Source organism: Globicephala melas, chromosome 11 (assembly GCF_963455315.2).
Source record: "Globicephala melas chromosome 11, mGloMel1.2, whole genome shotgun sequence".
In the NCBI taxonomy this organism is placed as follows: Eukaryota; Metazoa; Chordata; class Mammalia; order Artiodactyla; family Delphinidae; genus Globicephala; species Globicephala melas.
In genome coordinates, this window is record NC_083324.2 from 982,722 (window position 1) to 1,008,796 (window position 26,075).

Here is a 26,075-nt window from a genome sequence, read left to right on the forward strand (position 1 = left end):
TAAAGAAAGATGACAGTACTGAATGTGCACTAAAATTCCAAATAAAACGTTTTCAAATATGTAAATGAATCCTGAGCTGGGTCTTTTTTTTTTTTCAATTTATTTATTTATCTTTGGTCGTGTTGGGTCTTTGTTGCTGCGTGCGGGCTTTCTCTAGTTGTGGCAAGCGGGGGCTACTCTTCACCGAGGTGCGCGGGCTTCTCATGGCGGTGGCTTCTCTTGTTGCGGAGCACGGGCTCTAGGCACGCGGGCTCAATAGTTGTGGCTCGCGGGCTTAGTTGCTCCGCAGCATGTGGGATCTTCCCGGACCAGGGCTCGAACCCGTGTCCCCTGCATTGGCAGGAGGATTCTTTCTTTTTTTTTTTAACATCTTTATTGGAGTATAATTGCTTTACAACGGTGTGTTAGTTTCTGCTTTACAACAAAGTGAATCAGTTATACATATACATATGTTCCCATATCTCTTCCCTCTTGCGTCTCCCTCCCTCCCACCCTCCCTATCCCACCCCTCCAGGCGGTCACAAAGCACCGAGCTGATCTCCCTGTGCTATGCGGCTGCTTCCCACGCAGGAGGATTCTTAACCGCTGTGCCACCAGGGAAGCCCGAGCTGGGTCTTTTACACCAATATATCAGGTGTCATGCCTGAGAGGGCTAAACACAGCGCCTGACTGAGACTTTGTTTCCCGGACCAGGGCTTTGGGCTGTTGATGTTGTTGGCGGGTGAGCCCCGGCGGGAGGGTCAGCAAGAAGGGCGAGCGCGTGGAGGCCGCTGATTCTGGCGTCGGGTGGGAAGTTCCCAGGCCACGTCGCCAAGCTGAATTAGAGTTCACAGCTGGAGCCAAAATAATAGCCCATACAATTCCTGATGAATTTAACTCAATGGCTGTAAAACAAGATGACTCAGTAACCATAAACATTCAGAGCCACGAGCCATCTCCTTCCGTCCGTGTCTGGCAGGTTAGCGCTGGGAAGCTCAGAGTCACAGGGGCCCACAGACCAGGGTGCTGGAGCCCAGCCAGGGAGGTAGGCTCCAGGTGAGGCAGGTGAGGAGGGCGGGGCCTCTGGGAGCTGGGGGCAGGGACGGGGAGGGCACAGAGGGACAGAATCGGAGCTGCATTTTCAAAGAGCCTCTGGCTTCAGCCTGCAGAGGGGATGGGAGGGGTGCGGTGGTCGCGTGGACGACGCCATAGCTGGAAGTAGAATGCACGGGACCTGGTGAAGGGACGGTTGTGGAGGTGAGGGGCGGGCGGTGTCAGGAGGCCCGTCAAGGCCTGGCTTCTGGAGCTGGGGGGCAGGGGTGCCCTTTGCAGTGGCGGCAGCGTGCTCTCCTTAGCAGGGCGCCAGCTGGCGTTGGGGAGGGGCGTGTCACAGGTGAGCCCACCTCCCAGTTTTCTGGGGCAAAGTCCTGCTTTATACCTAGGGTCCCTGTGTAATTATGATTGTGCCCCCTTTCAAAAGGGTCCCTGTTTTCCTCTGAATAATAAATAAATATAAATAAATAACAAATGGATGAGGAGAAGAGGTTCCTCACAGCGGCAGCAACCTGGCAGCCTGGGGTCCTGAACTAGATTCTTTTGCCATAAAGGACATGACGGGGACCATCGGCAAAGCGTGTGTGGGGTCTGAGGCTCGGACGGTGCTGTCGTAGCCGTGTGCTTTCCTGACACGAGTGCTGGCGTAGTGGTCACGCAGGAGGAGTGTCCGTTTGAGGGAAATACACAAAAAAGCGTCCGTGCCGCTGGGCGTCGTGTCGCCCGTGGCTCTCAGATGGTCCAGGGAAAGAAGTCCTCTGTTCCTTTTCCGTGCGTCTGCACCTGAGACTCGGCGGGTAAAGGTCGCTCTTGGGAGCAGAGTCTGACCTGCACCAGGCTCCCTGACTTCCTGCCTCTGCACCCCCCGCCCCGCCCCAAGCCTCGAAAAGGATTCCCTGCTCAGATGCTCGGTGTGCCCAGCGGGACAGGATCAGAGAGGTCAGGTCTGTGACACGCCTTCAGCGCCCCCCAGCGGCCGAGGGGTCAGGCTGCGGCTGTTCTGAGAAGTGCCGAGAATTCCAGGCGCACGAACGTCCTCTGGGGCCCCCCCCCCCCACCCCGAGCAGGGCCGGTCAGCACATCTCCGGCAGCCACACGTGCTATCACTGTGCCACCGGCGCCCCAGGAAGTGGGGAGGAGCCACGCAGCTGCCACAGCCCCGTCGGGCCCCGCCCTGGGGTCCAGGCCGTGGGTCTGTCCCACATCCTGGACCCCGCCCTGGGGTCCAGGCCGTGGGTCTGTCCCACGTCCTGAGCTGTTTGGTCTCAGGACTTCTTTACACTCAAAACCATTGAGGGCCTCGAAGAGCTTTTGTGGCTTGGAGTTTGGTCTACCAACATTTACATATTCGAAATTATATACTCAAAGTTTAATTTCAATCACAACCAAAGCACACGTGCCTTTGGCCATCAGAGCTATGACATTACCACACGCTGGTCTGGAAAATTCTACGGTGCACTCGTGAGAGGATGAGAAAGGCTGGAACATCTCACACTCCTACGAAGATGGCTTTGACCTCAGGGACCCCTAGAAGGGTCTCAGAAGCCCTGAGGGGTGAGGACCCCAGTGTGAGAGCCCCTGGCCTGTGCCCTGATCGCCACCATCGACCATCAGGAGAAGTTTGGAGCTGCAGACGCGGACACCCGTAACCCCAGCAGCTCCGTCCTCTGGATCCGCCCGAGAGCCCCTGGAGGGCACGTGGGAACCAGTCAGAGGTGGGATGTGCATCGGGTTGCCGCTCGCTTTCACGGTTTGGAAACAGCCTGAAAGACAGAATTGACAAGTGGACGATGCTGTGTTTACACAGCGGAGTGCTGTGGGAAGTATCAACGTAGGAGAAGTCCCCCACACAAAACTGAGTGAAAAAAATCAAGTCGGGGAAGAAGAGCTCAGAATGAAGCCGGTTGATTGACTCAAAGCACATTGTCTGCGGACACACATACGTGTGCCGCGGGGATAAACACGAAGTTCAAGATGGCGGGAAAGTGGTTACCTGGGGGTTGGGGCAGAGTCAGGAGGGAGGCGACACGGGGGCTTTCGCTGTATCCGTGATGCTCAATTCAGAAAGTTGTTTTCAAAACACCATCCAGGGACTGTGGGGAAATGGAAAACAGACGCGCTGGCGGTGCGTCACCAGCTACCGCTGGTCTTTGTGTCCCGGGGTACGTGGCGGAGACCGCCAGCTGCCTCCCTGACACCCCTTTTCTTTCTTTCTCACTGATCTATTGGGGGCAGCACGTACCAGCTCAGAAAAGAAAAGGAAACCCTGCCACGTTCAGCCTCCCTCGCGGCGCGGCGGCCACCAGGGCACACGGCGGCCATTCAGCGCAGCCTGTGGGAAGCTCCCCAGGCACAGGGGACAGTGGCAGCCCTGGCTCCCCTCCCCCACCTCTTCCCGCCCATGGGCCCCCTGTGTTTATGAGGAGGATGAGAGCCAGAGTTTGGAGTCAGATCTTAAGGGGAAGAGCAGGAATGTTCCGGAAGGCCACCCTCACCGGGGCTGTTGGATGACTCCGGGGGGGGGTGCTACCACCCATGCCAGGCAGACCAACTCGGGGCAGCCCTCGGCCCCCGTCCCGGGCAGGCCCGGCCCCAGGAGGACCGTGTCTTCAGGGCCGCTCTCCAATCTTCCCGATTCGACCCCGGCCAAGTGGAACTGATGCTGCGTCCGGGGGCCTCCTGAGAGCAGCCCAGCTTTAAACGCTCTTCACGGTGGGTGGTGATTGGGTCTTGATTTGCTGAATGATTCAGCTGAGTCACCACCTGCAAACAATATGAGAAATAAAACGCTGGCCACGCTCGGGCGCCCAGCGCAGCCCCTGCTCCCGGGGCCGATGACACGGGCCGCTCCCCGCAGGCGGCTCCGGCACCCCGGGAGGTCCTGCCTGGAAGGGAGCTGCTCGGTGCCAGGCCCTGCACGGGGTGGGCCTGGGGGCTGCGTGGAGGCCAAGGAGGCACGGCGGCAGCACGTTCCACTGGGGGATCCGCCCGCGGGGGGCCTGCCAGGGTCACAGGTGGGGAACAGCGGAGCTGCACCAGGAGCCGCTGGGGCGGCACGCGGCCCAACGGACCCAGCGCTGCCACAAACACCAGGGGCTCCCTTTACCCCCAGGCAGCCCGCTGGGTGTCCTCTGCACCGCCCCCCAGACTGGCCTGGCGTGGCTACACAGCCTCCTCGCCTTGGTCTGATGGCCCCAGCAGCAAGGCTCGGAGCCCGTCTCCTGAGGGAGGTGCGTCTGTGAGCCTGGGCAGCAGGCACAGGGCTGGAGGCCTGGGGTCAGATGGCATCCGCCTCTGGTGGCCGTGTGATCTCCGTCCCTCTGCTGCTGCGTCTGTAAAGGGGGCATTGTGTCAGTGTGGGGTCCGGAACACAGGACCTCGGGATGTGACCGTATGTGGAAACGGGGGCGTTTAAGGAGTTGTTAAATGTAAATGGGGCCATCAGGGTGGGCCGTAATCCAATCTGACTGTGTCCTTGTGGGCGCTGGGACCCCAGGGATATGCACACACAGGGGACACGGCCAGCACGCCCAGGACAGAAGCCTTGGGAAAAGCCAGCCCTCGATCTTGGAGGTCCAGCCTCTACAACTGTAAGCAGCACATGTCTGTGGTTCACGCCCCTCCCTGCGCCCATGGGATCCATTACAGCAGCGGAGCAGACACACACACCGTGGTCCTGGTCGCCCTGTCACCTCCAGGGCTCCTGGCCACAGGACCTGCAGGTTTCAGAGCTGCAGTGTCAGAGCCACACCCGGGCTGCGGGACCCTCTGCAGCTGCTGAGCGCTCTGGGCCCTAAACCCACAGGGGGGCCATCTTATCTGCAGCCGGGCCTCACCCGTGCCTGGTCCCCAGGGCTCGGGGACGGCAGGACCTCACTCCAAAGGGAATCCCACCTGTGTCTTCCCACAAGCCCCTGCTGCCTCTGTAGCCCAAGGCATCTGGAAACAAAGTCAGAGGTCGTCCACCAGCCGCAGGCTCCCTCAACAAGTGAGCCCAGGCCCAAACTCCCTCTGATGGGGAGGGAGAAGGGTGGGCTCAGGAAGGAAAAGTCACAAATTGGTGTCTGGAAATATCCTGTCTCCCTCATGTGACACCTTGGGGGACACTTTCGGATTTCCACGTGTTTCCCTGAGGATCGGGATTGCCGTAAACAGGGTAGTCTTCCGTGTATGAGAATTCTGTTCTATCGTGTAGTAGCGCTGTGCTGGCGTGGCAGCGCCATCGTCATTGGGGACAGGGCTTGTTTTGTCTTTCTGTTTGACCATCCTTGTTGACTAGCTTCCCGAAGTCGCCTCATCACCCAGGCTGGCTGCTGGAGTCAGTCATCACGTCTGCATTCCCGGAAGCAGGAAGGAGAAGGCAGGAGGACAAAGGAGCACATCTCCGAGCTCAGTCAGCTCCCTTTAAGCAGCCTGTGCTGAAGAAGTCTCACACTCCTGCTAACATCCCAATGACCAGGACTTAGTCACCTGAGTGAACGTAAAGGGGCAGGAATGTCACCTTCTATCTGGTGCTTCACTGACCCTCCAAGCATCCTGACGCAGTTACTGAGGGAGGGAAGATGAATATCATGTGGCCACCGGTCACCCACAGCCCTGTGTCACTGATGAGGAAACAGGGTCAGAGAGGCATGATGTCAAGGTCCATGGGCTGTGAACAGCAGGAGGCCGTAAGATTGGAACGTGGAGCCAATATGGTGGACTCGTCATCCAGAGCGCCCCACATCCTGGCCACTCGTCGGCATGAGGTCTGCTCCCACCCAGACGCGGCACACGGGGTGCGGTTCCAGGAGAACAGACGTGAGCACGGACTTGTGGAACCACCGAGAATTTGAACAGCACACGGCACCGGTGAGGCTGTGCTCATGGGGGTCAAAACTGGTACAGCCTCTTGGAAGGGTGTGTCGGTTCAGATTAGGTTCGATTATGAGTGAGAGAAAAATCCAAAGTGGTTTAAGAAAGACAGAGGTTTACTTCTCTCTCACATCCGACAGGTCATCCAAAGGAGGAAGTCCAGGGCTGTTAGGGGTGCACTAGTGTCGGGGACCTCGTCTGCTTCTACCTTGACGCTCTGCCATGAGAGGCTCCCACTCCAAGATCCCCCGATGATTCAAGATGGCTGCTACAACTCCAGCCATTGCAACCACATCCCAGTTTGCAAGAAAGAAGAGCCGATCCTTTCTCTTCAAGGAAGGTGCACACACACTGACATCCCACTGGCCAGGCCCTGCAAGGAAGGCTGGAAAATGGAGTCTTTGTTCCAGGCAGCTGTGTATCCAGCTACAAGTCACGTGTCCTGTGACAGCGGAAGGAAAGGAGAACACGTACTGGAGGACGGCGATTAGTCTCGCGGAAGACTGCGAGACTAATTAACTCACGAGTGAAGGCTGTGCTCCAGCAATCCCACCTGTGTGAGTTATTTGTAAGGATTTGGGTTGCTGCACTGTTTGTGGTTGCAAAACGTATTAGGAACCAAGGTCCCTCCCAAGGGGACTGGGTAAATCGATTGCCGCGTATCCAGAACGTTCGCAGCTCTCCCACCTGACGTGGAATGAGCCCAAGACCAGGTGTTAGCGTGGGAAACGAGCTAGACATTCACGCTCCCAAACTAGGGGTGACGTGCATACACGCGTGTGAACACAGGTGCTCCTGGAAGGTTAGGAAGACCCCGGCCTTGCGGTGCTTCTGGGGAGGGGGGCAGGGAGACGGGGTCAGAGCAGCGGAGGTTCCCCCAGCCTCCACGGTCCACCAGCTGCCCTGCAACGGGCGCCAGGCCTCCTGTGCTGCCCCCTCTACCGAGTCACCACACGGAGCCAACGCAGGCTGCCGCCGTGCCGTCTTAGACGCAGCCCGTCAACGCTGCCGATGGGGAACCCAGCTCTGGATCTGAGGACCAGTTCCTCCCTGTCTGGCCCCCCCCCACCTCCCCGGCTCGGAATGCCCCGCTGGCTTCCCTCCCCACCTAACAGGCTTCTGTGAGAGCTGTGGGGTGGCAGCCGGGCCGGGCACGGCGAGGAGCCTGCAAGAGCGCCCTGGCAGCCCCGCGGGCCCCAGAGTCCAGGTCGCTGGCTGTGCCCACACCAGCTGACAGCCCTGGATCCGGGGAGCCTGGCCGCTGGCCCCCCAGTCATGAGTGTGTTGGAGCTGGTGCCCTCGGTGCCCTCCTGAGAAAGAAGGTGGGCAGTGGAGGGGGAGCGCGGCCTGGCCCTCAGCCCCCCAGGGCCCCGGGCTTTATTCGGACCTGTCCCCACTTTCAGCTCATCACATCCATGATTATGAACATCAGTCCCCGCATCCTACCTTCCGAGGGCCTACTACGTGCCGAGCACTATTCCGGTCCCTAAAAATAATGCCTGTGGTCACCGTCGCTCCACCACCACGTGCCAGCCAGCCACACCTGCTCTCCGCTAACCCTTACGAACATCCCTGTGAGACAGGCCTTCTTATCCCCATGTCACAGATGCAGGAACGGAAGCTGCAGGAGGGGAATGCTGCCCGGGATAACAGAGCGTGAGGGGCAGACAGGACAGCGCACAGGAACCACGGTTCTTTCCACGGCCGTCCCCTCTGCTCCGACGGGGCCTCGCAGCAGGTACGCCGGGCTCCCAGTGCAGAGGGGCACCCCGGCCCCGGTATCCCCGCACAGCCTTCGCGTCAACACCTTCTGCTCCTTTTCCTTTTTATTAGAAAACAGATCAAGAAAATATACACACTTCAGCCCATCCGCCAGAGTGGGCTTTGCGGGGGGCGGGCGGAGGCTAAGGGGGATCAGAGCAGTCCTGGGGGCCCAGGCCGCAGGGAGCTGCCCTCGGCCAGCCTAGCCAGGCCTGGCCCTGGGATGTCAGAGTCGGGGCCGAGTCGCCGAGCAAGGGGAGGGCAGGGGGAGGGGGAGGTGGCCCCCAGCTGAAGCAGAGGTGGCCGCAGGCAAGTGGGGGACAGAGGGCGGGACAGGGCCTGCACGGGGCCGCTGCCCACGCACGGGCCTGACCCCCTGTCCTCCTGGCCGGGGGCTCTGCACTCCCCAGCCGGCCCTCCACAGGCCCCCAGGCCCTCCCGCCCTCCCGGGGCAGCCAGGCTAGGTGTTGATGGCCTTCCAGCGCTCACTGTCCGTGCTGTTGACGCTGCCCGTGTGGCAAGGCATGGAAGCCACATCGTCCAGGTAGGCCACCCCCCCGGCCGCGTCGAACTGCGTGCTGGCGGCCACCGCCGCCTCTAGGCCTTCCCGCCGGGCCACCGCATAGGGCTGGGGCAGGTGCACGTCTGGTTCCTCGGTCTCGTCCACTTGGCATTTGTAGGAGAAGAGGATCTTGGGCTCCGAGCTGGCAGGGGAGAAGAGAGGCAGGGGAGCCTCACCGTGGGTCAGGAAAGGCCTTCCTCGCTGGGGCTGGGCAATGAAGCATCGGACATGGCAAGAAACGTGCTGACAGCCCCCTAACACCCACCCCGCGAGGCCCCCTTCCTTGCTTTGACGTTGGAGTCCGCTGGGACACCGGTATTAAAAGCGGTATTATCCTGCTGCTGGCATGGGAGCCTGGCGAGCGCCTGCTTTCTCACCGTAAAATGGGTGGAAGGATTTGGACCCGGGCAAATGATGGGCCTTAAAACAGCACCTGCCCACAGTGTGGGGCAGACGCGGGCCCAGACCCCTGCCCCGCAGCACTAACTACTGCCCACCAGGTGCCCGCCTGTCTTCAGTCCTCTGGGTAACTGTCCAGGGAGAAAGCCTCACTCCCCATTTACAAAAAGGAGCCTGAGGCCAGGGAGATGAATCACGTGTGAGGTCATGCACATCAGGGCTGGGAGGATCCAGTCTAGTCCTTCTTGCTCCAGAGCTGAGGCACCCCTGCAGCCCACCCTCAGACCTGGCAGGCAGGGAAGGGGGAGCTGGGGGCAGAACGCCTGCTTCCACCACGTCTGAGTCACAAAAGTGTACCCCACCCCACATTCACAGACACACTGGACTCCCCCCAACACTGCTCCCCACTCCGGTTGCCCCCAGATGGAACACAAGCTCCGCGAGCTCAGGGGTTTGTGTCTGCTTTGTTCCCTGTTGTGTCGGTGGCTGCAGCAGGTGCTGAGGAATGAGCTGATCTATCCTTAAATGAAAAACACAGTGCAGATCAGCAGGCACGGCCTGTCTCTCTCGTGAGAAAAGTGCACATCTTTGTGTGTTGTGTACGTAATGTGTTATGTCTGTATTTATATATATCTGTGTGAACCTATGCGTGCCTGTATGGGTGTGGTAGATGCATGCATGTGCATATAAACGCATATATGTGTACAAGTTTATGTGTGCGCACATGCACGTTACACACGTATACATCTGTATACGTGTGTGTATGTTTATAGGGGCGCATGCATATGTGTGCGCGCCCGAGTGTGCACGTATATCCGCACGCACGTGCATGTACACACATGTACCCTGTCCGCCTCCTCAAGCTCCGGCCCCAGCCTGAGCTGCCCCCCAGCCCCGAGCCCAGAGGCTGGGATGCTGCAGTGGCGGCTGCGCATGCCCAAGAGGCAGAAGGCGTGATCCCGACGGCGGCCACGCGGGGGCGCCCGCAGCCTGGAAGCTGGGGGCGAACAAGCCCAGAGCGCCACCTGGAACCCCGCCCCCCAGTCCCCCTCCCTGCAGCCCCCGCGGGAGGACTCACCCGAAGAAGCCCCGCAGGAAGGCCACGTAGATGAGGGGCGCGAAGAAGCTGAAGTAGAGGAAGGTGGTGGCGTCCACGCAGCTGGGAGGACGGGCAGGTTAGGGTTGCGGCGGAGCGACCCGGCCGGCCCCCGCCCCCTCCCCGCCGCCCCCCGGCCCCCTCCCGGCCACCCCCGGCCCCGGCCGCTTACCAGAGCCCCTCGATGACGTCTGCGCACAGCAGCGCGCTCCCCAGCCCCTGCAGCAGGTTGAGCAGCGCCAGGATGCCCGCGTACACGTAGAAGCTCCTTCGTGCTGCAGGGTGGGCGCGCATGAGGTCCTGCCCAGGTGTCGGGACCGGACCGGCTCCCTGCTTCCCACCCACCCAGAGCCGTCCGCTCCAGGCCCCCGCAAGGCCAACAGCCCACCCCGCGCCCAGCCCCGTCCCCAGGCGCTCACAGGGCAGGGAGATGCGCTCCTTCAGCGGGGTCTTGGGGAGCACGACCACCAGCGAGTAGACCTGCGGAGACACTGGCGCTGACCGGGACGCAGGGAGCTCCTGCCCAGTGCTGAGCCCGCTAGCAGGCCGTGCCCGAGGCTCCGGCCACCCCCCAGCTCACCAGGAAGAAGAAGCAGGAGCTGACGAGCCAGAACTGGCGGCCCCCGTGCCCGTAGATGTTGAAGTCCTCAGCCGACAGGTGGGCATCCGGGTACAGGATCTCCAGCGTGCCCTGCAGCGGCGGGCAGGGGAGGGTCTCAGGGGCTCCTGGACCTGGAACGCCCCGTCCCTGGGCTCCCCACCACACCAAGCCCCGCTCTGCCTGGCGCTCCGTCCCCTGCTCTAGCCAGCTCTCCGGCCACGCCCTGCCCCGCAGCTCCAGCCCTCAGAACAGGCCCGGGGAGGGGCAGCCCCCAAGTAAGAAAGGGGTCTCTGGACGCACGGGTCTCAGTGGGATCTACAGACCTGCACTCTCCCTACCCGGACTGCTTGTTGAAACGGTAGGTTCAACCTACTGGATCGGAATTGGAGAGGCCCAGAACCTGCCTTGTTAGCCAGCAGCCCAGGGGATTCCTTAGCTGCATTTAAAGTCTGAGCCACTGCACACTCAACTCTGACTCAGGGCCCGAAGGCAGTGGATGCCCAGCCCCGGTGACCCCCGGGGCTGCCCTCCCCCACCTCACCTGGGTGACGGAGTAGGCCAGGGCCAGCACCGTGGTGATGGCCAGCACCCGCTTGATGCTCGACTTGCTCTCCAGGTGACCTGGAAGAAACGTGCTGGTCAGTCAGCGGGAGCCAGCCTAGGGAACCACGGTGGGGTCGGCCCCAGCCAGGGAGGGGCAGGGGAGCCCTGGCCGCAGCAGCACACGCACCAAAGGCGAGGCCCAGGATGACCACGCTCAGCTCGATGGCCAGCAGGAAGAAGCGGGTAATCTCCCACAGGATCTGGACACAGAGCGGGCAGAGCGTCAGCCTGGGGGCCGGCTGCCCCCTCCCAGTGCCCAGCAGCCCTGCCAGCAGGCCCAGCCCCACCTTATCAGCTACAGTCGCAGCATCTGAGGCGCTGACCGTCATGGACACCACGGCCCGGGCGATGCCCACCAGCGCCACCACGAACACCTGGTGAGTGAGAGAGGGGTTGGGAGGTTGGCGTCGGGGGACAAGAGCTCCGGGAATCGCAGGGCCTGCACCCCACACCCCACGTCTGCAGGAGCCCTCAATTCCTCAAGAATGGAAGGATTCCACACTAAACGAGCCGCCTGGGTGGGATGCAGGGAGGCCTGGCCTCCCCTCTGGGCCTTGGCTTCCTGGCTACGCTGACAGCCTGGGAAGGCTTGTTAGGGTGACGTGGTGCAGCCAGCCTGCCGGGTTCTAGTCCCGGACCTGCCGCTCGCTGCCTCTGGGACCTGTCTGTGCTGCACCTCGTCTGCGAAATACAGGGAGACGGCACCCTGGGATCCAGCTGGGACTGTCAGTTTCTCAGTCACTACTACCCCGCCCCCACCCACCCCACCCCGGGCTTCTGTGAGCTTAAGTTCAGTTCTCTGACACATATGAACAGAAGAGCCCAGATTTGTACACTCTGTCCTTTGTGCCTTGAAAACCATGTCCCATCTCAGGGAGGGTGACACCACTCAGGGCCATGTGCCCACGGTGTGCGGGCCCCCACGGGGCTGGAGCTCTGCGCAATCTCACTGGGTGCTCACGGGAGCACCGCAAACTAAAGCAGGTCCACGTCACGTCGTGTAGGAGGGCACTGAGGTCCAGAGAGGCCAAGTTGTTGGCCCACGGTCACTCAGCACAGCTGGGGTTCAGAATGCAGTGGGCCTTTTCCCCAGCCCAGCATCCATTCCCCTTCCCTCTAGTAACCATTCCCCAATTTTCTTCCTGGGACCACCATCCCTCCTCAGTCCATACAGTCTGGCTGAGCTGACCCCACCATCCCAGCTCCAAAGTGTCCCTTTCCCTGCTAGTCACAGAGTCTGGCTCAGGGATGAACAGGGTTTCCAAGGTGGGCCACTCAGAGGGAATTGCAGATCAACACTGCAGCATCAGGAAAGAGGTACCCTTCTGCTGGAGTTGGCAGGGAGGTTAGCTCAGAGCTGCTCTTGGCTACCTCTGATACCTTATGGGGAGAACTCATCTGCGATAAGGCCAGAGGAGAGCAGAGATGCAGACAGAGAGACAGTCCTGCTGACATCAGTTAATGCCCTGGATCCAGCCATACCCGAAGCTGGTTCTTCATTACAAAGACAGCTTAAGGCAGTTGGAGTTGGGTTTTCTGTCACCAACTGCAATGAACTCACCAGGATATAGAAGGTGATAAAAATGGGGCTGGAGGTGACTCGAATCTTGGCCCGAGCAAACGGAAGCTTCCAGAGCAGGAAGATGAAGAACAGCACGTTGGGGACGAGCAGCAAGAGGTCCCAGTACCGGACCCTAGCAGGGGGTGCAGAAGGCGGCTCACTGCTGGGGTTTTGTCTGCAGCCCACCCGGCGCTCTCTCTCTCTCCTCTCTCTCTCTCTCTCTCTCTCTCTCTCTCTCCCTCTCTCTCTCTCTCTCTCTCCTCTCTCTCTCTCTCTCTCTCTCTCACACACACACACACACACACACACTCACACTCACACACACACACCCGACCCCGGAAACCCCTCGTCACGCAGCCCGGCACGACTGTGCCGGCCTCACCTAGAGGTGCCGATGTCCTCGTAGAGCAGCAGCAGACAGCGGTGCGGCACACTGATGTTGGGCGCCGGGGGCGGGGCCCCGCTGGCCCAGATCTCCTCCTCCGGGGTGTCCATCCCGCCAGCCGCTGGCCCTGGGGGGTGAGAGCCACCACGTGAGCAGCGCAGGGGCTGTGCAGCCCTGGGCCTCTGGTGGGTGGTGGGGGCCAGCAGGTGGGGGGCAGGTGTGGCGCTCCCTCCCGCCCGGGTCGCAACCCAGCCCCTGACAGGGGCCATTCCTCGCTGTCGGCTCTGTGTCGGGGACCGGACGGCGGCAGCAGCACGTCGCAGGGAGCACATGGGCCCGGGCGGCAGCGGGACGTGACAGATGCCAGCGTTTAAAACGATGACTGAACAGACTGGGCTCCTGACCCGGCGCCCCCGTTTCTGGGCCATTCGCGACAGCCCCAGGCGGGAGCAGCCCAAGTGCCCCCGTCAGCAGAACTGACACGGCAGCGGGGCGTCCGCGTGGCCGGTGGAACGCCGGCCAGAAATGAGAGTGACTCCTGCCCTGCGGTGACATGGAGGGCCTGGCAGCCGGGCACTGAGCAGAGCCCGGCCAGCTGTGGGCACGCGGCCTGCCCCTACACGGGCACCAGGAGGGGCGCCCTGTGGAGGGCCGAGGGCGCGGGGCCAGCCCTGGAGACACGACCCGGTGGCGGGCATGCTGGCGTGCTCCAGTGTCGCGGTTCATGGAGCCACGCACCTGTGGTCCGAGCGATTTTCCCTATGGGTTACGCTTCAGTAGATTTAAAGAAATGGAAAAGATGAATCGTTTATGCTGAGAGCGCAGGTCTCCCGTTCAGCAAGGAGCAGCGCAGGACACCCCCTGCAGGGCTTGCAGCGAAGCAACAGGATCCCGTGCTCGTGCTGCTTTCACGTCCCTGGACAGCAGGCCTGCAGGGCAGCACCCCGCGGGCCAAGCTGTGGAACGAGCGCTGCTCTGCCGAAAGTGGGGAGATTCCGAAGCGGGAGGGCCGGGACGTAGGGCTCAGGATCCCCATCCTTCTCTCCCACAGGCCACCCAGCGGCTCTGGGATGGCGCCCCCCCGGCAGCCTGAGGATACGGCAAGGACGGGAGGTACTGCAGGCGAGAACGTGTGCCTGACACGGCAGGTCCAAGGAAAGAAGCTGGTTTCCTCCCCGTTCCCGCCCTCTGCACCCTTCCACCGGTGCTGACGCGGCCGAGCACCTGCTCTGAGCCGGCAGGTCCAGGTGCCAGGACGCACCTGCCCTCTTGGGGCCCTCATTCTCGGAGGGGAGGCTGACAGCCAGCACGAATACCATCCTTCAAAAGCAAACCTCTCGTAGAGGTAAGTGCTAAGAAGAAAACACAGTCTTGGCCTGTTCAGAGGGCAAAGAGCAGGCTGGGAGAGAGAGGAGAAAGGGCAGGGGCCAGGTCAGCCGGGACCACCGGCACGGTGAGCTCACTTTAAATGCAACAGGAGGTGTAGGAAGGCGGGCGACGCGGCCCCGCTCCCACGTGGAGAGGCTGCCGTGGCGGGGCAGGGAGACCGAGGAGTGCCCGGCCAGGCCGGCGAGGACAGTGGCCGAACCGGCGGGGGCAGCGGGGGAGGAGTGGAGGGATCTGGGACCCCTTGGGGAGGGCTGGCCAGCAAGACCCGCAGACAGACGCACGTTGGGGTGAGGGAAGACGGCAGGGCAGGCTGAGGCCGGGGCTCTGGCCCGAGCCTCGGGGCGCCCAGCCCCGTGTCCCAGTGACACTGCCCCTCTGCCTCGCTAACAAGGTGCCCCGCCGTTGCAGGACCCTCCTTGATGCCCTGCGTTCAGGACAGGGGCCCCTTGCCGGAGCCAGAAGCTGAGCCTCGGCTGCTGTAAGCCAGAGGTTTCGGAGTGGGGGTGGTGTGGCGCAGCGCGGGGCACCTGAGCAGGGCGCAGGGTGCCCATGTGACACAGGGTCGGGGCCCAGGGCTGCCTGACGTCCTGCAGGGACCCCACACGGCAGAGAAGCCCGTGGGGATGAATGGGGACAGAAGCAGGAGGGCCGGATAGAGCGGGGAGGGGGGGCGGTCAGAGGGCTTCTCTTGGCCTTGCCTGTCCAGCACCCTATTTTCCCGTGGGGGCACCTCAGCACCCCAGTCCCCATCCACAGGGTTTAGGTACTGCTGACTCCACCCCTCCACCACTCCAGGGAATGTGCACATTGGAGTCCCACGTGGAAAGAAAGCCAACACAGAGGTGAGACTGATGGAAATAGATCCTGGAGATGGCGCCTTGCAGGAGCCCCTGGATCCAGCCACACCTGAAGGTAGATGCCCGCACCCCAGGCCGGACCTTTCAGTTACAGAATCCAACAAGCTCCCTTTCCTGCGTAGGCCGGTTTGACTCTGAGTCGCGTAGACCTTGCTTGTGCTTCTGGCTCTGCCAGGTTCTTTCTCCGTGACCTTGGGGGAGTCTTTCCCCTCTCTGGGTGTCAAAGGACAATAACACCGCCCCCCCCAGCAAGGCTGCTGTAAGGATCAAGCAAGACCAGAGAAGTGAATGTCTACAAAAGGTCACACACAGAAAGGTAACTGCTGCTCTTCCTCCCGGAGGAGGGGGTGGGGGACGTGCAGCAGGGAAGGATCTGGTTCACGGGTCCAAGCGCCACTTGCTACGGAGTCTGAGATGAGGAAGGAGAGCGTCAGCTAAGCCCCCTCCACCAAGCCCTGCTAGCTCTGTAATAACTGCAGAGAAGGCTCACGGAGCCCTGCCACCCTGCAGGGAGGTGCTTATGTCACCCCCTGCACAGAGCCCGGAGCCGGGCAGCGCAGACTCTCTGTCTCCAGAGCGCAGGCCCCCAACCGGCAACTTGCCAGGGGCCCCTCCTGGGGCCTTGGTGTCTCCACTGCAGCCGGGTTTGATCCACAGTGGAGTGTTGGTGAGAAGCAGATTCGGGTCAGGCAGGTCTGGGGGCTGAGAGTCTGCGTCTCTAACACCCTCCCAGCTGGCACTGCTGCCCTGTTGGCCCCAGAGCCACACTTGAGCCACACCGGAATTGCCACTATGTGTCAAAGCTCACAAAATCACTGAAGCCATGATAAAAAGGACAATGCACCCTTCCCTGCCCGTGTGCAGTTGAGGCTTTCCACGGGATCACCTGCTGAGCCGCCACACCAGCCTCCAAGAGAGGGGGCTGCTAACATCCCATCACACAAAGGGGAAAGAGGCTGAGACAGGTCCGCCTGTGGCCTGTATTCCCCTCTCCCCACCACAGGTGAGCTCCTGGCCTTGCTGGCAGAAGCCCAAGCAGTGGCAAAGTAAGGGGTGCTCAGGAAAGGGGATGGTGGGAAGGCTGGCTGAGGGCAGGGAAGGGAGGGGTGAAGCCAGACCAGAGGCATGGGGAAGGGAATTCTCAGAGGGCAAGTTCCTGGGATGCCAAGTGCTCTGGGGCACCGTCTGGGGCGTTTCTTCCACCTGGGAAGGACTCTCCTGACCTCACTAACATTCCAGAGGCCTCTTCCCGCCCACCTCCCTCCCTTCCTCTGTGGGCAGGATGCCAACTGGCTAGGGTCCTGCGGGCTGGACCTGCTGTGAGACCCTGGACCAGAAGGACCTTTCCCTCTGTGGGCCTCCGCTTTCCCATCTCTCATCTGTGCAGTGGGTCTGACCACCCAGAGCTACTGGATGGGGAACGCTGGGGCAAACAAAACCCTGAGCAGAGAGGCTGCTGCTTAAACGCCTCTCAGGGCTTCCGACCGGAGCTGGTTGATGAGCCTTAAAACCCTGGAACCGAAACAGGGTGAGGAAGACTCCACAGGACAGAGCCAACCCCCTAATTCTTCAGCCTTGGGGAGGCGGGAGGTGGACCCTGCCAGGAGCCCCCAGGAGGAAGGACAGCCCTGGGCCTTCAAGGTCCAACCTGGCCTCACCCCTGCCAACTGCCCTGACGATTCCCTTCCACTCTGCAGCCCATCTTTCAGCCTGTTCTCCAAGCTGCTGTGCTGTTCCTACCTCAGGACCCCGGTGCGTACTCCTTCCCAGCTGCGGCTCACCATTCGGGCCACCTCCTCTGAGAAGCCCTCCCTGACTACCTCTGTCTGAAGCGGCCCTCGCTGTGTGTTGTTCAGCCCACGCATCTCATGACCCAGCCCCCCAGGACAGCAAACGTTGTGAGTGGACAGATGAACGTCCAGCAGAGTGCGGCCCAGCCCTTCTGGGGAGTGGGAGGACCGTCTGGGAGGCTCTCGGCCCCGTCCCTACTGCAGCGTGAGGGCAGGTCACTCCTCGCTCCCTATCCAGTGGACCCCCGCCCTCTCGGGCCCGGGGAGCCGGAAGTGGGACTCGGCCACTCGCAGGGACGTCTTCCCGCACGACCTGGATCGCAGGGTCCGCAAGCCCGGCCTCCCCGGGGACCCAGGACGCCGGCCCTCTGCGCCCCCTGCCTGCCTCTGGGCGGGAGGGTCGCTCCCGGCGGCAGGAGCGGCAGGCGGGACGGGGGCCGCCGGGATCAGTTCCCGCAGCTGGGGCAGGAGAGGGGTCCCCTCCTTACCTGAGGCCCCGGCCGCCCATCCGCCGCCGGCCGCGGACCCCGCAAGGCCGCGGGACTCGGCCTCCGGCGCTCGGGCCGGGGAGCGTCGCCCAAGAGGCGCGGGCGGCTGGCTCCCGCAGACTGGGTGGGCGGGCGGGCGGGTAGGGAGACGCCGTCGGGCCCGACACCGCGCGGCCCTTCCGACAGCAGCGACCCGGAAGGCTGGCGCGTCCTTTTCGTTCCGCCGAAACTGCGAAACAGCCACTGTCCCTACTTGCGGCACGCAGGCCCGCCCCCAGTCCGCAGCGGCCTATAGGAATGGGGTTACGCAGAAAAGAGGGCGCACGTAGCGGGAGGAGCCAATCAGATCCCCAGGGGGCGGGGCGGCTCGCCAACCTCTTAAAGAGACAGCGCACGGCCCTCTCGGCCGCAAGGGGCCTTGTCTTCAGCTGTCCGCGACCTGCGCGCCCCCCCCCCACCCTCGCCCGCGACCTTTCTCCCGCAGGCGGCAACCGAGCGTCCGGGGAGGAGCCTCCGCCGCCTGCCTGAGGACCTCTGGTCCCGGGGGACAAGCTCCGCCCGGACCGGCGCGTCCCCCGCGCACCTGTCCTCGCGGCCGCGGTCGACGCAGTGCTGCGCACCCTCCGCCTCACGGCAGCTCTTCAGAACAGCTGTAATTAGTCGCATTTCAGGAGAACCTGAGGCTGAGACGTTAAGTGCTTGACCGAAGCGACAGGACCAGGAAGTGACAAAGCCCAGAACTGGGGTTTGATCCGCCTCCTCTCACCTCTAACTACAGGCAGCCAACTCCTGGAAGCCTTCCTGGATTAACCTCCTGCGTCCCTGCTGTGTTCACTCCTCTTTCCCCTCTCCCGGGTTCCACCATGTCAGGCCCCTCCTGCTTCTGAGTCCTTATCCCTCCCAACATATCCCTCCCACCCGCTCCTCACTGGGTGCTCAAGCCATACTGGTCTCTGTTTCTGTTTTTTGGCTATACCAAGGCTTGTTCCTGCTTGTGGCTCTGCCCCTGTCCCCCCACCCCCACCCCGGCCTGGCTCCTGTCACATGACCCCCCTCTCCTGCTTGACACCCTAGCCAAAGTAGCTGTCCAGTCTCTGTCACACAAAGCCCCTTTATTTCATTCCCAGTGTTACCAAAACTGGGTTCGTCTGTTGGTGGACGTCGAGCGGAAAGACACAACCAAGGCAAAGAGCAGGAGAAGGAAGAACTGATCACTTGCAGTAAGTAAGGAGGACATAGGGGACTTTTCCCAAATTCGTGCTTCCCCAAACAACAAAATTGGGGACGTTTTAAGCTAAGGGTACATGCGTATTCATCAAGGGGCTTGGGCAGTCTAAGTTTTAGTTAATTGAAGTCATGAGGCTCAGAGGTGGTCGCCGTCATCCTCCCTTAGGGTCCAGTTGATCTGATGGTTGAGCTCTTCAGGCTAATTTTTGCCATTGAATCAGAACAGGGAATCTTTACAACTGATACGTTGTCTAGCGTTGTTACTTCTCTCACCTGATAACAGTTTGTTTCTGCATTCTTTTGTTCCTTTAAGATCATTCATTACTGAGACCTGTTTAAGGGTAAGCACTGTGGCCAGGCTTCCATCCCAACCAAGCCAAAAATGGCTTCTCTTATGTCAAGAAAGCCATTCCTGGTTCTCTTTCTCGGGAACCACCTGCCCCGTCTGCTTACACAGCAGCACAGTCTCTCTAACGGGTTCATGTTCATTTAGTCACTTCCTAGTTCAGCATCAGCCTCCCCCAACTAGAATGTCAGTGTCGTGAGGACAGGGCCATGCTTATCACGTTCCCTGAACGTGCGGAGGCTGACTCAGGGCCTGGCGCTTGTCGTAGGCACCCACTGATCACAGTAGCCCCAAGATACACACCTCGTGACACCACACTTGTTTCACAGCTGGGCTGGAATGAGACTGGGCCCCAGTCTTTGCCTTGCTCCTGTTCTGAACAAGGGGAAGGTGAGGAAGCCGCTGCCTTGTGACCATCTGGGACCCAGTTTATCTGGACCTTGGTCAGCATGCAGTTTCTGTATCAGCCGAGAGAGGCTGAGCTCCATGAGGCGCCTGTCTTCCTGAGTGGACAGCTCCAAGAGTTTCTGCCAGGAAGTTACATGCATTCCCCCTGCACACCTTTAATCGGCAAAACAAGTCATAGGCCACTTCTGACCTCCAGGGGCAGGAAACTTCCCTTCCACCCTGTGCCAGGAAGGAGGAGAAATGGAGAATCGGTAACTAAGCCAAATGACCCCTCTCCCTCCATCTTTGTATTTTGAGACAGTACAGACACCTTGGAGCGGGCGTGGGAGGAGGCGGGAGTTTGCTCTTACTACACCATGTGCGATTCTGCATTTTGTACTCTGAGTTTTGGGCCCCACGCATAGGTTTCAGTGGGATTTCATTTGTGGAGTAATGAGGGTATCTATCTCCCCTCCCTCCAGGGCAGAGGAGGGCTGACTCACTGCAGTGCCCCCTGCACACCAGACAGAGCATGGCAGCAGCGAGCTTCCCTGGATGGTAGTTCAGTAGATAAAGATCTGACTCTCAGGTTCCGTCCCTCGCCTGCACCAGGCTCAGGGTGGTGTTCCTCCCGAGGCATGGCTGACAGGAGGAGATGCTGCTGCAGAACCGGGCTCCCTAAATAAGAGACACAAGTGCTTGGCTCAGCAGCCGGACCACGAGGCAGAGGCATCCAGCAAGCCCTGCCCAGGCCCGGGCCCGGGCCCGCGGACACTGAGACAACATGGCAGCTGTTTTAAGCTGCTGGATTCCTTCCCTGTCTTCCTCCCGCGCCCCCATCTCAGAGGTGGCGCTGTCACCCACCCAAGCCAGAATCCTGCTGCCATCCTGGGTGCCTCCCTTTTGCTGTCCCCGGTCCCCAGGACCGAGAGACTCCATCTCCTGAATACGTCTTGGATATTTCCCCTCCTCGTCATCACTCCCGCCCCTACCCGGGGCCCCATCCCGAGATGCTTGTTCACCGCACAAAAGTGCCGGGGCAAGAGGGCTGAGATCCAGCCCTGCCCTCCTTGCCTGCCCTAGCCCAGGCTGCCTGTACCCGGACGAAGAATCGCAGCACACTCGTCCCTCTGTATCCTTGGGAGGTTTGTTTCAGGCTACCTGCAGATACCCAAATTCAAGGATGCTAAAGTCTCATATAAAATGGTGCAATATTTGCACATAACCTAGGTACACTCTCCTGTATATGTTGTCATTTCTAGATTACTTACAATACCTAGTACAATGTAAATGCTATGCAAATAGGTGTAAATGCTGTGTAAATAGTTAGCTGGCCTACAGCAAAATCAAGCTTTGATTTTTGGAACTTTCTGGAATTAAAAAACTTCTTTTCTAACCACCCTGTTGGTTGAATCCGCAGATTTGGAACCAACTGTAACTGCTTCCAACCTGCCTCAATCTACGTCCACCCCTGGCAGCCTGAGGGATTCTCCTAAAACCCACGTAGCTCTCCACTGCCCTCAGGCCAGCTCAGTAGAAAGACTTGGTGATCTTTCGTGACCTGGGCTCTCCAGCCTCAATTTTTGTCCCTTCCTGAACATCACAAGCGGTTTAACTGGAACTAGGAAAGTGCTTGCAGATGCCCACCGTGCCCTGCTCTCCACATCTCTGCGCACGAGGCTCTTGCTACCTGGAACACCCCTGCATCTCGGCTCCCTCGGGGTGGGGGGTAACCCCCACTAGAACGTCACAGCTGGCCTCCTACCATCCCCCGCCTTTCGGCGCTTGAAGGATGCAGCCTGAGCTTTTGGAGGAGTTGACATCACACGATAAGAAAACGTCAGAAAACAAGGACCCCGGCCGGCCACAGCAGCAGGTCGTACATCTCGGCTGGCCCCGCAGCACAGAGCGCGGGCTAGGCGGGGTCTCGGGCAGCGTGGGCGGGGCCGCACGCTCGGGCCCGCCCCCGAGCGCCGGCGTGACGGAAATGGACGCCAACGTCATGACGTCGTGCTTCCTCAGACGCTTCCCGGGCACGGGCGGTCACGTGGGCCGTTTTTCGCGCGAAAACTGGCTGTTGCTGGCGGAGCGGAGAGGAGCACTGAGCAGCGATGGCGGTGAGCGCGGCGGAGTCTGTGCGTCTGCCGTGCGGGGCGCGGGCGGTGGGGGGCCGGGCGCGGAGGCGATTCCCGTGCTCCAGTCGGGCGGGTCTGCGAGGCCGGCGGGTCCCACCCCGGCAGCCCGGGCCCCCGGCCCGATCCGCGCGCTCGGGCCCTCCTTATCGTGCTGCTTTCGTCCGCAGCCTCGTCAGCTGACTGCCCCTCCACCAACCTGGGTCTCCGACCCCTTAGGTTGTGGCCGCTCTCGTGTCCCGTCTCCCCTGGCAGCTCCTGGTGCACCGGGGGCCCAGAAGGGCGGGAACGCGTGCTGGGGGGAGGAGTAGGCGGTAAACAGGCAAACCAGCTAACCAGGTAGCCTCAGTGGGTTGTCCTGGAGAAAACGGGGTCGGGTGAGTCACGGTGTGTGTGAGGAATGAGCCGGCCCCGGGCGTGGAGAAGCCCTGGGCTCAGGGAGCGTTCCAGGCAGAGGGAACAGCAGGTGCAAAGTGTGCAGGCTGGGAGGGGTTTGCAGCGTGGGAGGACAGGGTCAGCCGTGGAGAGGGAGACCCTATGGGTGGGGGCGCCACCGTACAGGAAGCTGAGTGGGCCCTCACCGGCTCCAATCCATCTCCTCTTGCAGGAATCATCCGAGTCCTTCACGGTGGCGTCCAGCCCGGCCCCGAGGCGGAGAGGCAACGATCCTCTGACCTCCAGCCCTGGGCGGAGCTCCCGGCGCACGGATGCCCTGACTTCCAGCCCCGGCCGCGACCTTCCTCCCTTTGAGGATGAGTCGGAGGGACTGCTCGGCACAGAGGGGCCCCTGGAGGAGGAGGAGGAGGATGGAGAGGAGCTTTTCGGAGATGGCATGGAGAGGTTTGGCGCTCAAGACCCTGCTCTCAGCAAGCTCTGCTGGGGGGCTGTTGTGTGTCCCGGGGAAGCAGATATATCGGAGCCTGCTTGCTTTGAGCACATCTTGGTCCAGGGTCTGGGGGGAGACAGGTTCATGGAGCCACAGCACATGTCCGTGTAACTTGCTGTGTCGACCTTAGAGCAGACCCAAAGGCTGTGGTAAGCCCCAGCTCCATGAGATGTGCACCCCAGGGGACGCAGGGCATCTCTAATCCGGGGCCACGTCAGGGACCCCAACTGGGAAGGACAGGAAGCAGGTCGCCAAGAGTTTCTCTGCAACTTCAGAGGAACTGTGTGTGTGGGGCGGTGATTAATCAAGATTTAGATTTAATTCAGCCCACAGTTATTGTGCTTAATCTGTAGCAGATCTCGTGTTCACACTTACTGATAAATGTACAAGCGTAGTAAAGGTTATGGAGGCTTATTGCTAAGATGGTGGAGTAAAGCTCTGTGAGTGAGCTAGGTTAGATTCCGCTGGTGTCTCACCCTGTGTTAACAACCAGGACTTGGCCTACACGTTAGCACTAGAATTGTCTGAACGCCCGGGAGCCTCGTGGAGGTTCTGCTTTGGGGCTCTCTGAACTCTGACGTGGGGGCTTCACACTTGGTGTGCATGAGAGTACTGTTCAGGCCGCCCCCCAGTCCACAGGGAGAGCCCTTTGGGAGCATCCAGGGCACTCCGGACCGTTTGGATCTTCGCCTTAAGCTCCATCACTCCAGGTGATGGGCCTGGGTGTGCGGCACAGGCCAGACAGAGTCTGGAGGGATGAGGAGTCTGGGCAGAGCAGCCCTGAGCAGCTTCCCTGCTGTGCCCTGTGAGGTTGTGCAGGCAGGACGCCCCTCCCCGGCCGGCCACCCTCCATCCACCCCCTCTGCGTCTTCTGTCCTTCCCTCGCAAGGACGCCTGGGTAGAGGTATCTGAGGACTGGATGGGCCCAGTGACATTTTGGTTTTGTGGCTTGTTTAGAAAACGACCTTACTGAGCTATAATTTTTACAGCATAAGATTTATCTCTTACAGGAATACAATTCAATGCGTTTTAGTAAATTTCCTGGGTAGTGCACCCGTCACCACAATCCAGTTTTTTCTATCATCCCCGTGAGATCCCTCGTGCCTGTTTGTAGTTAATGCCCATTCCCTCCCCCACCCCTAGGCAACCAGTAATCTACTTTCTGTCTCTCTGGATTTGCTAGTGCTGGCTGTTTCGTGCAGGTGGAGCCTGCAATACACACGTCGTTGTGTGCAGGCTTGTTTGGCTTACTGTGTTTTCCAGGGTCCATCCACGTTGGAGCCCACGTCAGCACGTCATTCCTTTTCGTGGCTGAGTAGTACTCCATCGTACGGACAGACTGCGTTCTGTTTACCCATTCATCAGTTGGTAGACATTTTGGGTGCTTTACACTTTGTAGCAATTATAAATAGTGCTGCTAGGAGTTTCTTATGTGAATGCATTTTTAAGTTCTCTTGGAATGGAATTCCAGTTCCTAGGAATGGAATTGTTGGGTCACGTGATAACTGTGTTAATTTTTTGAGGAACTGCCAGACTTCTCCAAAGCAGCTGCACCGTTTTACGTTCCCACAAGTGGCGTATGTCGTTCGAGTTCTCCACATTCTCACCAACACCTGTTATCTTCTGGGTTTTGACAACAGGCACCCTAATGGGGGCGAGGCGGTATCTCACTGTGGTTTTGATTTGCATTTCTCTGATGACTAGTGATGTTGAGCAGTGCTTCGCGTGCTTGTCGGCCATTTGAGCATCTTTGGAAAATTTGTCTTCAGATCCTTTGCCCGTTTTTTATCAGTAGTTTGTTTCCTTGACGTTTTATCATTGAGTCGTAAGAGTTTTTAAAAACTTACTCTGGATATGAGGCTCTTAGCAGACAAGTGATTGGCAAATATCTTCTTCTCAGTCTATGGCTTGTCTTTTTAATTTTTTTTAAATGGTGGGTTTTGATGTGTACAGTTTTAAAATTCTGCTGAAGTCTAATTTATCAAATTCTTTTAAATTGACCAATTAGAATTTCACTGCGGGCATTTCACATGATTTGAAATTCTTTTTTTTTTAATTTATTTTTACTTATTTATTTTTGGCTGTGTTGCGTCTTTGTTGCTGCGTGCAGGCTTTCTCTAGTTGCGGCGAGCAGGGGCTATTCTTTGTTGCGGTGCGCGGGCTTCTCATTGTGGTGGCTTCTCTTGTTGCGGAGTACGGGCTCTAGGTTGGTGGGCTCAGTAGTTGTGGCACGTGGGCTCAGTAGTTGTGGCTCGCAGGCTCTAGAGTGCAGGCTCAGTAGTTGTGGTGCACGGGCTTAGTTGCTCCGTGGCATGTGGGATCTTCCCAGACCTAGGGCTCGAACCCGTGTCCCCTGCATTGGCAGGCAGATTCTTAAGCACTGCGCCACCAGGGAAGCCCATGACTTGAAATTCTTAACGAGCTAGACAGGTACCTTTTCCTTGAGAACACTTAAGAATTTGGAAGCGATCAATCCAGAAGCATACCTGGTTCTCGGTTCTGTTTCTGGTGTCAGTAGTGTGGGATCATCTGAGAGTGTTCTTTGACAGAGTCTATGGCCAAAAAAAAAGAGAAGAAGTTCCCCAAATTACCACGTCCTCTGAGAAAGGGAGAATTCAAGAGGACCGTCATGGGGCCAGTGTGGTATTGGAAGCAGCTAGCCACCTTGACACCCAGCCCTGTTGAGTGACCTTTGGCAGAAATCCCATCACCCCCCGCCCCCTGTCCTCGGTTTCTTCATCTTTCTGATGGAGGGTGATGTGTGCTTCCCCGAATCGCGGGGAGGGGAGCTGTGTTTGCCCTGGTGGGGGTCCTTGTTGAGGCATTAGTCCTTCAGATATCTGACAGGCGGTCACGTGGAAGGTCTCGCTGTGGCTGGAAGGACTGAGCCACAGATGTGTTCGGGAGAGGCTGGTTGGGCTGATGTGTGTGGGCCTCCTGGGGTCCGGGCTTCAAGGCGGGGCTGCCAGAAACAAGAGTGCAGGAGGGTTCCTGCCCATGGGGAGCTGTGTTGGCTCTCTGAAGGCCCTTCGAGCTGAAGGTTTTGTGGGTCCTCCGATTCCTCTTTCCTGCTGGTGCTCAGAGCTCCCCTTTTTTACTGTGGGAAAACCCACGTGACACAAGATTCCCGTCTCGGCCATCTCTGAGTGTAAGCTCAGTGGCATCACGGCACTCACGTTGTCGTACGACCGTCACCACCCTCTCCAGGACTTTCTTCCCCAAACCCAATCACGCAGGATTTCTGTCCCGTGACTGGCTTGTCTCACTGAGCACAGTGTCCTCAGAGTTTGCCCGTGTCACAGCAGGTGTCAGGAGGTCCGTCCTTTTGAAGACTGTGTCCTTTTCCATGTGGGATCCGTGGGGGAGCCTTTCGGAGCCTCTCCAGGTGCCCTGGCCGGGGCTCCGGAGCCCTCGGGAGCCCGGTTCCTGGTGGGGTTTTGTTTTGGGGTCTGGGTGCTAACAGGCTCCATCTGGGGGCCTCGCAGGGACTACCGCCCCATCCCGGAGATAGATGTCTACGAGCCCGAGGGGCTGGCCCCGGACGACGAGGACGTGGACGAGCTGACCGCCAGCCAGAGGGAGGCGGCCGAGCGGGTCATGCGGCAGCGAGACCGGGAGGCCGGCCGGGGCCTGGGCCGCATGCGCCGCGGGCTCCTGTACGGTGCGTTCTCGGGGAGCCCGGGGGAGGCGGGAGGCGGTGCGGGGAGCCGGCCCTGAAC

At 60.0% G+C, this 26,075-nt stretch overlaps 2 protein-coding genes across 25 annotated transcripts in view; one reads left to right on the top strand and one right to left on the bottom strand.

The window, feature by feature from the left end:
- Nucleotides 1-26,075, top strand: part of MCM2 (minichromosome maintenance complex component 2) — a 46,142-nt gene that overhangs the window by 6,395 nt on the left and 13,672 nt on the right. For 5 of the 17 annotated variants that reach the window (XM_060308727.2, XM_060308724.1, XM_060308729.1 and 2 more), the window contains 15 exons: nucleotides 7,493-7,624; nucleotides 8,058-8,191; nucleotides 9,101-10,362; nucleotides 10,922-11,285; nucleotides 13,906-14,199; nucleotides 14,652-14,721; nucleotides 15,039-15,155; nucleotides 15,276-15,416; nucleotides 15,834-16,103; nucleotides 16,488-16,628; nucleotides 16,798-16,998; nucleotides 17,863-18,598; nucleotides 20,759-21,455; nucleotides 22,078-22,310; nucleotides 25,842-26,017. In XM_060308727.2, coding sequence (XP_060164710.1) covers nucleotides 21,450-21,455; nucleotides 22,078-22,310; nucleotides 25,842-26,017 — 415 coding nt within the window. In that variant the 5' untranslated portion in view covers nucleotides 7,493-7,624; nucleotides 8,058-8,191; nucleotides 9,101-10,362; ... (8 more) ...; nucleotides 17,863-18,598; nucleotides 20,759-21,449. Of the gene's footprint in view, nucleotides 1-7,492; nucleotides 7,625-8,057; nucleotides 8,192-9,100; nucleotides 10,363-10,921; nucleotides 11,286-13,905; nucleotides 14,200-14,651; nucleotides 14,722-15,019; nucleotides 15,156-15,247; nucleotides 15,417-15,833; nucleotides 16,104-16,487; nucleotides 16,629-16,797; nucleotides 16,999-17,862; nucleotides 18,603-20,758; nucleotides 21,456-22,077; nucleotides 22,311-25,841; nucleotides 26,018-26,075 lie in introns of those variants that run through there. The other 12 variants (XM_060308733.1, XM_060308725.1, XM_060308723.1 and 9 more) reach the window with 12 other exon arrangements.
- On the bottom strand, nucleotides 515-18,288 carry TPRA1 (transmembrane protein adipocyte associated 1). Of its 8 annotated transcripts, none has more exons than XR_009566007.2 (14): nucleotides 17,379-17,811; nucleotides 12,852-12,981; nucleotides 12,470-12,602; nucleotides 11,036-11,282; nucleotides 10,847-10,926; nucleotides 10,285-10,395; nucleotides 10,124-10,184; nucleotides 9,877-9,979; nucleotides 9,687-9,767; nucleotides 8,137-8,351; nucleotides 4,927-7,708; nucleotides 4,212-4,364; nucleotides 3,026-3,795; nucleotides 515-2,795 (listed from the first exon to the last, which is right to left on the bottom strand). XR_009566007.2 is itself a non-coding variant. In XM_030849246.3 (10 exons), exons 1-10 carry the CDS (start codon nucleotides 13,280-13,282, stop codon nucleotides 8,108-8,110), a joined length of 1,404 nt encoding a protein of 467 aa, XP_030705106.1. In that variant the 5' UTR covers nucleotides 13,283-14,248; the 3' UTR covers nucleotides 7,701-8,107. The 8 variants fall into 8 exon arrangements, 1 of the variants encoding a protein (XP_030705106.1); XR_009566008.2 differs by having other exon boundaries at nucleotides 4,869-7,708; XR_011377803.1 differs by having other exon boundaries at nucleotides 3,026-3,125; nucleotides 3,528-3,795; nucleotides 4,212-7,708.